Raw genomic sequence first — 13,998 nt, forward strand, 5'->3', positions numbered from 1 at the left:
AGAGGAGGTTTTACACACACACACACACACACACACACACACACACACACACACACACCACCTCTCATGCACAAACTCACACAAACATTCTGATGTACATCACCATGCAGTTTGTAGCCAACTCTCACTGTGTGTGTATGTGTGTGTGTGTCCTGTAGAGGACCCTGTGTGTGTATTTAAACACGACCCACCGGCTCCACACTCTGTACTCAAGTTCCTGCAGGACATTTTCTCCAGTCACAACACGGCTGACATTTTCTACCACACTGACATGATGGTGATGATCGACATCGTAGTCCGGCAAATCTCAGACCTGTCTCCAGGAGATAAGGTGTGTACACACACACACACACACACACACACACACACACATATGTTCATATTTAAATAGTTTTAAAGGAACACTGCTGGATATCTCTGAACACAAACTCTGTTTATCTGTTCTGTCCTCCTACTTCTTTCTGGCCATCACTCTTTATTTTTCATCTTTTCTCTCTTTCTCTCTCTCTCTCTCTCTCTCTCTCTCTCTCTCTCTCTCTCTCTGACTCTTCCCACTCTTCTTTCCAGCTGAGGATGGAGTATCTCTCACTCATGCACGCCATCATGCGGTCCACTGATTACCTGCAGCATCAGCACCGTTTCTCTGACCTGCAGGCGGCACTGCAGAGGATTCTGGGAGAGGAGGATGATCCCGGTGAGGACGAGAGCTTGGCTCAGGCCAGAAAGATGGACAAGCTCATAGTGCAGCAGATTTATAAGGAGTTCCCTCAGATGGGCGCAGACTGATGGCTGCGTCCCTAACACTGACCGAGTGCACTACACCCAGGTCCCCTACTCACAGGAGCAGGTGTAGAGTCGCACTTCACCGAGTCTGACATGTTCCAGGAATTTCTAAACATAACATGCTCATAGAGAAAAAAAACAAGTGCGCTACCATATTTTCCAGATTATCGCACACTAAATTCTCTGAAATAATTCACTTTAATTAGCGAAGCATCGTTAACCCAATCAGCCGAAAGACTCGTTTATTGTACATAAGCTACGTCCATGATCCCTAAAGACAGAATTCTCATCATCTCCTTGCAGCAAAGTGACAGCGCTAGGGTCCATTAATACAAATTTTGATGAAACGATTGTGCAAAAAATAGCAGGAGTCTGTATTCACACTGCTAACTATGTGCGGGATTTTATCATCACCACTTCCTGTTCCTGCACCTTTAGACTTCAGGAGGTGGAGATTCGATCCCGAGCAAAAACTGACTGCACTGAGGGGGAGGAAAGGATGGAGTCCCCCATAATACCACAACTGCACCAGTCTTTAGTTCACATTTATTTATGTCAAGTGAAATGCTGTGCAGACTTATGCAGATGTTCTAACACCTGTATCCACCTTATAGTATGGGAAATACAGTAATGAGTGCTGGAGGTCAATCTAAATGAAACTGGACTTCCTCAGGCTTCTGCATCAGTGTAAGGGAATAAAATAAATCTGATGGAACAACCTGCGAAGCTTTTTCCTCGTTAGTGTCCTGCCACAGGTCGTACACACTTCATCTGAAACTCAGCTTTAATCTCCTGAGCCTTGCTAAACCTCCTGTGCTGTGTCCCGGTGAACTTCATGCTGCAGCATTCTAAATGTCACTGTTCTTCATCCGTCTTTTGGTTCAGATACATATCATCTCGCCTCGTCTCAGTTGCTACCTCTCTCCTCTTTTTTTTCTGGGAGTTTAAGTTTGTTAATTCCATGATGTACCGGTGGAGAATCCCGTTCCCTGTCTGTCCATTATTACACACTAGATCAAGGGTACAGAGTGTGATTACTTTCTGTCAGTATTATCATTCACACACGCTCCTTAACTCCTTCACACATAGACATTCAGTATGAATCGAGTGTGGGTCTGTTTCATGTCGCTTTAATGATGCGTGGAAGCTTATATCTTCTCTCAGAGACGATGGTGTTCGGAAGGGAAATGGTAACAAAATGTATTTTCGTAAACACTAATAAAAATGCCAGTCATCCTAATGAACACACTCATGACTCAAAAGTGTTTTTATTTCTCTAATTGTTTGTTTATTATAAAATGTTGACAGTGACTGGGGGATCAATTTGCTGCCCAATTAAAGGAATAAACTCAACTTTTCTACCTAGATATGACTTAACAGTAGTGTTCAATGTTCTAAAGAAAGCAAGCGCTAGAAGTTCATCACCGCGTTTGAATCGCATGCAGTTCACACTGTAGCCACTGGGTGTCGCCAAAAACACCCGCACATATGTCACATTTAAAACAACACTGTGACACACACCCGTATCAAATGTGAACGAAAATTAATGTTAATGTAACTAATTCTAATGAACTGGTTCTGGTTTATGACTCGGATTATAAACGGGTTATATTTTTGTGTGTAAATGCTGTACGGATTCGTTTTACGATATACAAAAAAAAAAAACCCGGAAGCTTTATAGAGACGCTCCTCGTTTCTATAAAGTGCGGTGTCACAGTAAAACAGGTCCGGGTGGATATTTAGGTGAAAGGTCTCTGAGATCTTCTTCCTTCTGCTGAGTTCCGGCACAGGCGGGAGAAGTTTAGGTTTTATTTTTATTTTTTAATTGTCTGTAAATATCTCCAGAACCTTGTTAGTCATGTCTAAACAAGCGCAGCGCATTAGCCCGGGGAAGAACTTCCTAGCTGGGGGGTTTGGAGGAGTCTGCCTGGTCTTCGCTGGTCACCCCTTAGACACCATAAAGGTAACACTGGACAGGGTTTGGATATTTATTCATTTATTGCAAAAAATAAATCAATCAATCTGCATGTAAATACTTGTTGATAAGTCTTTCTTTTGCTCCTCCATAGCTAGCAGCCTGGCTAACTTTTAACTTTAACAACGGAGCATTGTCAGAAACATAATATAATATAAGATATTTATTTTTCCATATCATAAATAAGCTCGAGTTTGCAGGTTTATTATTTCTGCTTATTGTGTTTAGTGAGTGGTGTTACTGGTCACTACACAGCTGTGAGTGTCCGACCTTTAGCACAAATCTTCTGCCCGCTTGCACCACGTGACAGCTCTGACGTCACACATCGCTTTATTAATAAGGGATCAAAAAAACAAAAACAAGTAATGAGTAGTGTGTGTGTGTGTGTGTGTGTGTGTGTGTGTGTGTGTGTTGACAGGTGCGTCTGCAGACTCAGCCCAAGCCTGGACCAGGTCAGATACCTCTCTATGCCGGAACCTTCGATTGCTTCAAGAAAACCCTTGCTAAGGAGGTGAAGTGCTCAAAATCTCTGTAAAAGACCTGATTTTACAAAAACTCCAGCTAAAATCAGAAGATCTCCAAACCTGATCTACTGATCTATCTGAGTTACTTTTACTCACTACAGAATAATGTTCCTCACTACAGACAAATCAGTCATCTTTATTTCAGCCTACTGAAGATCATCTTCTAACAGCTGTACAAACTACTGCACTCAGCCTTTTATCACCCATCTATAATAAATAATAATCCCCCCCCTGCCCTCTCTCTCTCCCCCCCTCACTCTCACTCTCTCTCTCTCAGGGGGTTCGGGGTTTGTATAAAGGCATGGCTGCTCCCATTATCGGAGTCACTCCTATGTTTGCTGTGTGTTTTTTCGGTTTCGGTCTGGGAAAGAAACTGCAGCAGAAGAGCCCTGATGACATTCTCACGTGAGTCCACGTGGATTTGTGGAACAGTGACACTAACTCTCAGACTCTTATTCACTCCGTCAGATCATCATTTATGACTCCGTAATAACAGTGAAGTGGGGCTCAGGGTTTGAGTTTAGAGAGTGTGAAACCTTACCCAGAGACTCTTAGAGAGCTGAAGTGGTCTTTAGTATTGAGATTTAATATTCAGTTATTTATTCTATGAAATGTCGAGTAAGTGTGTGTGTGTGTGTGTGTGTGTGTGTGTGTGTGTGTGTGTGTGTGTGTGGGGCAGGTATCCTCAGCTGTTTGCGGCTGGTATGCTCTCAGGTGTGTTCACCACAGCCATCATGGCTCCTGGAGAGAGAATCAAATGCCTGCTGCAGGTGAGTGTGTGTGTGTGTGTGTGTGTGTGTGTGTGTTACCTGCTCTAATAAATGCTTTCTCCTTTGTGTGTCTGTGATCCAGATCCAGGCGTCTTCAGGAGAGATTAAATACGCCGGGCCCATGGACTGTGTGAAGCAGATCTACAGAGAAAGTGGAATCAGAGGCATCTATAAAGGCACAGCGCTCACACTCATGAGAGGTGTGTGTATGTGAGTGTGTGTGCGTGTGTCATTATATAAAGCATAAACAGAGTGAATAAGAGAACATGCTTCCTTCCTTATTAAAAATAAGAGCAGAAAACCGAAACTCTCTGATTTGTAATGAATGCTTTAACCGCTGTTTACGAGATGTTAATGTCAGGCCTGTGGGTGGTGGGCGTGGCTCAGGGCTGACTGTCACCACTCCCTTTGTGGATGATTGACGGTTATCTCTCTGTGTCTCAGACGTGCCGGCCAGTGGGATGTACTTCATGACCTACGAGTGGCTGAAGAAACTCCTCACTCCAGAGGGCAAGAGGTATGACTACAACAAACAAATAAACAACAGCAGCATGTGTCCTGATGGGTTCCTGCTCTAACGAGCTAATTATAATTCATCTGTTTCAGTTTTTCTGTTGATTGTTCTTGGAATTGTCCACTTCTCTAACTCTGTGTGTGTGTGTGTGTGTGTGTGTGTGTGAAGCCCGAATGAACTGAGCGTGCCCAGTGTGCTGTTTGCTGGTGGTATGGCAGGAATCTTTAACTGGGCCGTCGCAATTCCACCTGATGTCCTGAAATCCCGATTCCAGACAGGTGACGCGCACACACACACACACACACACACACGCGCGCGCACACACACAGCTCATAAACAGAACATTTACTTCCTATTGCTTGTTTATTTCATGTGTGTGTGTTTATTTCCTGTGTGTAGCTCCGGAGGGGAAATACCCTAACGGCTTCCGGGATGTTCTGAGGGAACTGATCAGGGAGGAGGGCGTGGCTTCACTGTATAAGGGCTTTAATGCAGTCATGCTCCGAGCGTTCCCTGCTAACGCTGTGAGTATCTCTCACACACACACACAGACACACACACACACAGAGTTGACCAGCAGTGTTAACGTGTCTCTCTCACACAGGCGTGTTTCCTCGGGTTCGAGGTGGCCATGAAGTTCCTGAACTGGCTCGCACCAAACCTGTGATTCATATGAGGTGGACTTACTGAGGAATGTGAAATTACAACACACACACACACACACACACACACATATACATGTCCGGATGTCCTTCAGCATGACTGTAGTTTTATTGTGTTTTTATTTTGTCTTGAAGAGGAGTGATGACGTGCCTTATTCCTCCAGAATAAACAGACTGTGACACGTGTGAGTCAGGAGCATGGTGTGTATCTCTAAATCTGTAAAAATACTGAGTGTTAACAAATGCCATGTCTGTGTCTGTTGTACACGTAGATGGTGAACCCTCCAGAAAAACAGGATGATGCTCAGAATTTTTTTTTGGAGTTAAACACGTGCTTCCGATTCACACGTGTGTTACAGCAGTCTTTTTATTCCATATATCAAACACGGCTGTGACCTCAGTCTCTGCTCCTCAGGGAGTGTGTGCACGTGTGTGTGTGTGTGCGCGTGTGTGTGTGCGCGCGTGTGTGTGCGTGTGAGTGTGTGTGTGAGTTAGTCCCAGTTTTGTTTATGTTAAACACTAATTAATATTAAAAATAATAAATAAATAAAAGTAATTACATAATAGCAGTCATTTATTAATGTTATAATGATGATAAAGATGATGATGATGATGATGATGATGATGAAGATGCTCTGTACTGATCAGAGACCGTATAAATCTCTTGCTGAAGTCATGAATTTTTTTTTTGTTTGTTTTAATTTTTTTTTTTTTGATTATGTAAAATAAAAAAGATTGTTTCGGACTTTCTGAGTGTCCGAGGGTCGTGTGTGAAGGTCATTACATTTCAGATCATTTCAGATGTTTGTTGAAGATCCACATCACCAGCTTGTGGATGGAGAAAATCAGGGCATTTTAAAAATACTTTTCTGTTACTGAGATCCTGAAGTGAGAAATATCTTTATATTTAAACAATTTATTGAATATTTATTTATTTATTTGAATATTTATTTGTGATTTATTGTGAGTATAATGTGAGTTCTATTGGTGTGTGTGTGTGTGTGTGTGTGTGTGTGTGTGTGTGTGTGACATCTATCTTGGGTTGGTTTGTTTTTTTCACATCAGGTAAATCCTGCCATTTTAACAGAATTGTTTATATCCGTTGCATGTATCACAAACACTGACGAGTTATTCTACACTTTTACTGTTTTATTAAATATTTAATGTGCGTCACAGATTTAATTTCTCACTCACTCACAGGAAGTGCTTTATTCTGGTCAGGGATTATTTTAACTAAATGTAAACTGATGGGAATTGAGATCGAAAAGTTCCTAAATCCATAAAAGTGAATCAGCTCATCAGAGTTCACGTGTAAGGGGGCGTGGTCAGCATCAATGTAATCAGTCACTTTTAACAAAATCTGTGCTGCTTTTGAATTTGATATCAACATTTTTCTTCACATTCACTTTGACGTTTCCTGAAATCGTGTATCGTGTGCTGTAAATTCTTCTGTTCTTCATGTCAATACATCTGAGAAAATAACCGAGGAACCTTTCCGGTGTGCAGATCACGAGCACGCGCACCCTCCAGAACACGCCGACACCGAGGGCGCAGGGGACGGGGGGTGGGGTAGGTGAGGGGTGTTACGTGCGCGCTCCCGCGTCCGTGCGTGAGATGCTGCTGTAGGCAGGAAGATGGCGGATGTTTGGAGTCTGGAGAGCAGCAGCAGGAGTTGATAAAGGGAATCAAACGGCAGCGATCTGAGGACATAACAGGACGGAAAAGGGCGGACACTCACACACGCCGGTAAGCGGAAAACAACACGACCTAGATTAGAGAAGAGTTTAAACACCGCTTATCAGGATAGAAATGTGTGAAGTAAGCTAGCTAGCTAGCTAGCTAGTTGGCTCTCTAAATAAGCCGTGTTCCAGCTCCATTAGCTCCAGGCTAGCACCGGCAGATTAGCGAGAGAGACGCGTTCATGCAATTCTACATCACTTTATCTGATCGAATGTCTCACAAGACAGCGGATTAAACACAAATGACTGGAATTGGACATTCCCAGGAACCCGACTTCAGGATTCGTTTTCTGTTTGGTTTTAACGAACGGCACCGTTAGCTAGCTAGCTTATTCAGTTAGCCTACAATAGAAATAAGCGAGCTAGCTATCTATCGCAGTGAAAAATCTTTAGTAGTCGCCGGGAACCGTGTTGTTTTTGCTCTGAAGCTGATTAGTGTGTTAGAAAGAGCTCTCTCTTCATCAGTGAAGAGTCTCAGGAGTACTGAAGCAGAAATAAAGAGTAAATAAAAAATAACAGACTATAAAATAGCGGAAATGTCAGAAGGATTCTTCTGGAAAATGATGATGAAGATTAGTGCAGCTGGGTGAGGTGAGAGAACAGCTGGAGCAACATGCAGGCGGAGACACAGGGGACAGACAGACAGACTGAAGTGTGCATGCTTACTCTTAATCTGTTGTTGCTCTTTTTTTAAGCATTTTGACATGACACCGTGACTCCAGAGCGGTTTTTAATTTCTGTTCAACATGAGCTGAGATCAGTTTATCTATCTGTTGCATGTAAGTCAACAGTTAGTCTATAAGTTGTGATAATTTCATTGATACCTCCAACAATTCTGTTTACTGACCATATCGCCAAGGCAAAAGTTGAAAATACAAACAGAAGGTGGAGATATTTATCTGTGATCTGAAGTGATTATTAGCACAGTTTTATCACAGAGATGTAATCCCTCTTTATTTCTCTCTGTCCCTGCAGGCAGCATGTCTCGCTCCTCCGACAGCGAGGACGGCTGCTTTGTTGCCATGGACACCGAGGACGCCAGCACCGCTTTGCTGGGGAGCCACGACGACCAGACTGCAGAGACGGATGTGGCAGGCGGCTCAAACTGCGCAAAACATCCTGGGAAAAGCTGCCAAAGAGTAATGGGTGAGCTGCCGGAAGAGGTGCTGGAGTACATCCTGTCCTTCCTCTCCCCATATCAGGAGCACAAGACCGCCGCCCTGGTGTGCAAACAGTGGTACCGCCTCATCAAAGGTGAGAGAGTGATGGATAAAAAGAAGGAAGGGGGGTGGGTAGAAGGAATGAGAGATGAACAATGTTTGAGTTGATTTCATGGAGAGAGAGACAGACACAGGGTGAAGGAGAGATGGAAAGCTGGAGAAGGAGAGACAGACAGACAGCAGGAGACGCTGTGTAAGAGGTTACAGCCATCATGTGTGAAAGTCTCAGACGTGTTAATTAAAGGTGTTAATGATGTCTTTAGAAGTCTTCAAAGCGTCTGTGTGTGCTTTGATGTGTGCAGGTGTAGCGTATCAGTGTTACCATGGTTTCCTGAGGGCCGTTCAGGAAGGAAACATCCAGTGGGAGAGTCGCACCTACCCGTATCCCGGAACCCCCATCACACAACGCTTTTCTCACAGTCAGTACACACACACACACACACCTCATCTGAAACATACTGAGCGTGTGCTGTAGCAGGATGCTGAGTCTTTATGATTTTATCACTTTAATAATTTAATTATAGATTTCATGATGAATCATACATTTGAATTAAAATTTCATAAATTCTAGAAATTTTCCTCTGTTAAACAAGAAGTTGTCATTTTTTAAACTAAATTCCTGGTGCTTGAGTCTTATGTTTTTTTAATCAGTTCAAAAATTGATGTCACCTTAGGAAATCATTTGTTTATTTTTTATACTCTAAACCTGAGACGTTATCTTCATACACTTTTACACCGTTAAATCCTCAGATCCCAGATCCTCCTGGACTTAGTTATTTCAGGTCAAACGTTTACCCTTTTCTTATTAATTAGCATTGAATTACTCTGTGTGAGTGTGTGTGTGTGTGTGAGAGACACTTAACACTCCCAGGTGTAGGCGTCATTTAAATAAATATCAATATGAACATACTGGTACATGTAGAGCTCTTAAAGCTTCCTGACATTTTACTCCAAACCCCACAACACTGCTCACACTTTATCAACCCGACTGTCCTAAAGCCTTCTTAAAAGGGTGCTGATGGCTCAGTAGTAGGTTTCTTGCCTACTATGCTGAAGGCCCAGGTTTGATTCCCAGCCAGTGCCCAAACCCCAGCCACTGTCTGCAGTGTCAGTCCCAAGCCCTGATAGAAATGGGAGGGTTGCGTCAGGAAGGCCAACCGGGGTAAAACCTGTGCCAAGTTGTTGTGCGGACCAGTTGGTCCGCTGTGATGACCCCCACATACGTAGGGAGCAGCCGAAAGATTGATAACAACTGTCCTAAAGGCTTCTTCTTACAATAATAGGATTTCAGAAGTCATTTTGTAATATTTGTACTTTTTTTTGCAGTTAAGATGAATTCACTTGGTCTCCACTAACCACAAGAGGGCAGAACAGACAGGCTGAAAAGCATGAGTTTTGCTCAACACTGCTGGCTAGTAGATGTTGATCTGTGTGTGTGTGTGTGTTTTAAAGGTGCATGTTACTACGACTCAAACCAGTCGATGTATGTGTTTGGTGGCTGCACACAGAGCAGCTGTAATGCTGCGTTTAATGACCTGTGGAGACTCGACCTGAACAGCAAGGAGTGGATACGACCGCTTGCTTCAGGTATACACACACACACAAACACTTAAATTACTAGCATTACACATACACACACACACTTCTACACCACTGTTAAAATGCCTTTCATTCACACATGCACACACTTTTCTCACTGATACTCATGATTACTAGAGTTACACACACAGCTGAGAGCTGGTTTGGATGGCTCTGTGTGCAGGTTCATACCCGTCTCCTAAAGCTGGTGCCACACTGGTGATGTTTAAGGACCTGCTGGTGCTGTTTGGAGGATGGACCCGTCCCAGCCCGTACCCCCTGCACCAACCTGAGCGCTTCTTTGATGAGATCCACACCTACTCTCCTTCCAAAAACTGGTGAGCAGAGAACATACATGGTCTCACGCAATGCTCTGTTTGCTTATCACAAATCACACCACAGCACTGGAGAATTCTGGGATCTGATTGGTGCTCAGGTGGTGATGAGTTCTCTGGAGCTGCTCTTCTGACAATAATGCAGCAGTTCATCACAGCTTTATATTGATGTGTTAATGCACAATAATTCACCCTGCTGCTGACACTCAGAGATTTACTCTTAACAGTGTTTAACTGATCATTATTACCTGCTAAAGTTATGTATCTCTCGCTCTCTCTCTCTCTCTCTCTCTCTCTCTCTCTCTCACTCACTCAGGTGGAACTGTATTGTGACAACTCACGGTCCTCCTCCCATGGCTGGTCACTCCTCCTCGGTCATTAAAAACACAATGGTGGTGTTCGGTGGCTCTCTCGGAGCGCGACAAATGTGCGTATTTTTTCCTCACCTTCTTCCTCCTTCGTTTCTGGCCCAGAAAACCATCAATCTGCATGTTCCCACTAGTTAAGACATGCTAAGACATGACTGTGTGTGTGTGTGATTTCAGGAGTAATGAGGTGTGGGTTTTGGATCTTGAGCAGTGGTCCTGGTCCAAACCCACCATCACAGGCCCGGCTCCTCACCCGCGCGGAGGCCAGAGTCAGGTGAGTCTCTCCTCCTTACACACTCACGAATACATTGACACACACTCTCACACACCTTAAACAGTCCTGAGGGAGAGGAGGAGCTTCATAGGTCCTGCTCATCTTCAGGACTTAAGAAACTGGAATAACAAACTAGAGCTGGGGCAGAATGAAAATAACCTCATATTTTCTCTCTCTCTTTCTCTCTTTCTTTCTTTCGCCCTCTCGTTCTCTCTCTCTCTCTCTCTTTCTTTCGCTCTCTCTCTCTCTCGTTCTCTCCCTCCCCTCTCAGATTGTGATAGACGGCGAGACGCTGCTCATCCTGGGGGGTTGCGGTGGCCCCAACGCTGTGAGTTCAATTCTGACATTTTAAGCATTTAGTGATTATATTATACTGCAGTGTTAATACACTATATAATATTGTTACAGATATAATATAATACTATCAGCTATATTCCCAATTAAACTCCTTATTTTGTGTGGCAGCTGCTGAAGGATGCCTGGTTGTTGCACATGGGTGCCCCCACCTGGTCATGGCAGCAACTGCGAGTTGAGAACGAGGAACATGGAGCTCCTGAACTCTGGTGCCATCCGGCCTGCAAGGTGTGTGTGTGTGAGAGATATTTAACCTTTTGTAATATATAAATTTTTCTATATTTAAATGACATGTATATGAATCTGTTCATTTTAAAATTAATTCTGTCTCTCATTATCTCTCTCTCTCTCTCTCTCTCGCTCACTCACTCTGCAGGTGGGTGAGTGTGTGGTTGTTTTCTCACAAGCTCCCTCCGGCCGCGCCCCTTTGAGCCCGAGCCTGAACTCCCGTCCTTCCCCAATCAGCGCCACACCCCCACCACTCGGCCCAGACACCCCCCCTCTGCGGTCACAGTCTCCCGTGCGCTCCAGCGTCGTCCTTGGCAACGTAGAGGAGGCTCCTTGTGTCAACGGACGCTGGGGAACGCTTCGGCCACGCCCGGCGACTGTTAGAGGTGGAGCCAGAGAAGGAAGTCCCTCCTCTTCGCAGCAGCCATCTCCATCACAGGCTCCAGACAGCCCACCTTTACTTAATGGCTCCTCCCCTTCTCCTCGTACTAGTCCATCCCACCCACACAGTCATGCCCATTTACCAACAGATTATGGATGGGAGTCCCCGCCTTCTGCATCGTCATCAGTGGCTCCACCTTCTTTGGATCAGCCGAGCACAAATGGCATTCATACTCCGCCGGGCGCCGTTTCCCCCGCTGCGCTCCGCAGAGGACTGGAAGCTGTTAAATCCCTCGCATCATCATCTCCTTCTTCATCCTCATCATCCTCTAACCCTGCCCCTAGCTCAAGCCCTGCCTCATCAAGCCCACCGCAGGTTGACGGACACTCGATCCCTCCAATTGCGCGGCGTCTGGGCCACTCGGTTCCTCCACAGAGCCTGAACGTGGGGAAGCCGCTGTACCAGGCGCTCAGCTGTAAGCCCATGCAGATGTACGTGCTGGACATTTCACGGGCTAAAACAGACGGTGTCGTGGCATGGCGCGTCTTTGGTAGCGGCGCCGTCACCGGACCACCTGAGACGAGCCTACACACGGTGGTGCAGGGCAGAGGAGAGCTTATCATCTTCGGTGGGCTCATGGACAAAAAACAGAACGTCAAATACTACCCCAAAACCAATGCCTTGTATTTCGTACGTGCTAAAAGGTAATGAGAGGGTGCAAGAAGGATGGTGTGTGCGATCTAAGAAAGTCAGATTTGGAATTTAGCCACATTCTGGCCTGGACACTGACGTCATGAGACCTGTTAGGGAGAGACTGGAGCGACTCGTGAGTCACATTCCCAACACTAATTCCTCATCTCTCCTGAAAAATCGATTTTGACACATAAAAAGGACACTTAATGAAGAAATGTTGGTGTGACTGCTTTTCCTGACCTTTACTCCCTGTGTGTGTGTTTAAGTGTGTGTATGTGCGTGTGTGTGTGTGAGAGAGAGATTAAAATCTGAAGGGACTGTTCCTCCCTGTCCTGCGGTAGCATCTCGTTACAGATGAAGGGGCCCGGGAAACGGAGGAACGCTGCTGACTACCTTGCTTTTATATCTCACTTCCTGCCTGCATTGTTTACATTTAAAATATGAGCGAGACGGAGACAATGTGTGTCGCTGCATGTGTTTGTGAATGAGTCTGTATGTGTATAGGAGCTGTGTGTGTGCGTGCACAGGTGTGTGTGTGTGTGGGGGGGGGGGGGTTGTGTGATAGATGTTAGGGATGGGATGGGGAGGGAAAGGGAGGGTCCTGTTGCAGTGTAACTCGATACAAAGTCAAACAATAAAGGCCTCCAAGTCTTAATCATGTCTAATTGAAATTCTTTATCTGTTTGTTCATCTTCAGTAAGCACTTCATCCTGGTCAGGGTCGTGATTTTAAAAAAAAATTTGAAGCAGCAATTTCATGTCATGTTTCATCTCCTCCTCGTCCACTCATTGTCCAGCTGTACTGTTACTCCCTCATCTTCAGCACACTACAGAGGAAAAACATCCTCCTGCAGAAAGATCTCCCATTTTCCAGGGACCTCTTAAATCATTTCTGCTCTTATGTTGCCCCTGCATGCTAATAAGAACAGGACAGTGAATGAAGTATGAAGGGGGCTGACACAGAGAACACACACACACACTCAGACCACAAGAGACATGAGACGTTTTTGCATTAATGCTTGGTCTTGAAGGCTGTGAGGGAATCTACAAAGAACAACAATGCTGGAAATTCCTCCAGACCTGTAGCTGGACATAAGCTGAATACAGGATTCACTGTTGCTTATGAATCCAGCTGAAAGTGTACAGTAACAGGGCGACCAGAGACACCGTGTCATGTCACGTATGAGGGATTTAATTACAGAGCACGGTGCATTAATATGAGCCGAGATCATGAGAGTTTTTGTGTTTTGCTTGTCGATGTTCAGATGTCTGCTGTGAATGATGTGTTTATGAACAATTGAGTAAGGGAAAGACAGATACTTTCCATTAAAGTGCTGAGTTACAGTTGGGCTATACTTATACACAGCATGCTCAGTGTGGATGACTGGCACTGCACACACACACACACACACACACACTGTAAGGAGATCTGCATGCACTGCTGGGAAAAGATAGAGGGCTGCTGGGAGTTTATATACTGGTCTGGTGATTCAGGAGAAATGAAGCTCTCCAGGAAAACACTCAGCCACGTGGACGTGATGTATGCTTTCTGTAATTACTGTTACCTCTTGCATTGAAATCTAGAAATTGAGTCGTGTCA

General features: G+C 44.7%; 3 protein-coding genes across 3 annotated transcripts in view; all 3 read left to right on the top strand.

Moving 5' to 3' along the window:
• LOC131342766 (NCK-interacting protein with SH3 domain-like) overlaps positions 1 to 2,039 on the top strand; it is a 12,846-nt gene extending 10,807 nt beyond the window's left edge. Inside the window, exons 11-13 of the mRNA XM_058373977.1 lie at positions 1 to 7; positions 159 to 331; positions 568 to 2,039. The exon at positions 1 to 7 is cut by the window's left edge and continues 86 nt beyond it. Coding sequence (XP_058229960.1) covers positions 1 to 7; positions 159 to 331; positions 568 to 786 — 399 coding nt within the window. The 3' untranslated portion in view covers positions 787 to 2,039. The remainder of the gene's footprint in view (positions 8 to 158; positions 332 to 567) is intronic.
• A 459-nt stretch (positions 2,040 to 2,498) lies between these two features.
• On the top strand, positions 2,499 to 5,976 carry slc25a20 (solute carrier family 25 member 20). The gene is made up of 9 exons (XM_058373747.1): positions 2,499 to 2,746; positions 3,177 to 3,269; positions 3,560 to 3,687; positions 3,962 to 4,052; positions 4,135 to 4,252; positions 4,497 to 4,569; positions 4,735 to 4,844; positions 4,966 to 5,090; positions 5,171 to 5,976. Exons 1-9 carry the CDS (start codon positions 2,642 to 2,644, stop codon positions 5,231 to 5,233), a joined length of 906 nt encoding a protein of 301 aa, XP_058229730.1. The 5' UTR covers positions 2,499 to 2,641; the 3' UTR covers positions 5,234 to 5,976.
• An 840-nt stretch (positions 5,977 to 6,816) lies between these two features.
• Positions 6,817 to 12,938, top strand: fbxo42 (F-box protein 42). The gene is made up of 10 exons (XM_058373746.1): positions 6,817 to 6,974; positions 7,943 to 8,221; positions 8,490 to 8,606; positions 9,640 to 9,774; positions 9,950 to 10,103; positions 10,417 to 10,527; positions 10,646 to 10,742; positions 11,014 to 11,070; positions 11,208 to 11,324; positions 11,473 to 12,938. The coding sequence occupies exons 2-10, from the start codon at positions 7,948 to 7,950 to the stop codon at positions 12,412 to 12,414; spliced, it is 2,004 nt and encodes a 667-aa protein (XP_058229729.1). The 5' UTR covers positions 6,817 to 6,974; positions 7,943 to 7,947; the 3' UTR covers positions 12,415 to 12,938.
• The last annotated feature ends 1,060 nt before the right edge of the window (positions 12,939 to 13,998 follow it).

This window comes from Hemibagrus wyckioides, linkage group LG21 (assembly GCF_019097595.1).
Source record: "Hemibagrus wyckioides isolate EC202008001 linkage group LG21, SWU_Hwy_1.0, whole genome shotgun sequence".
Classification (NCBI taxonomy): Eukaryota; Metazoa; Chordata; class Actinopteri; order Siluriformes; family Bagridae; genus Hemibagrus; species Hemibagrus wyckioides.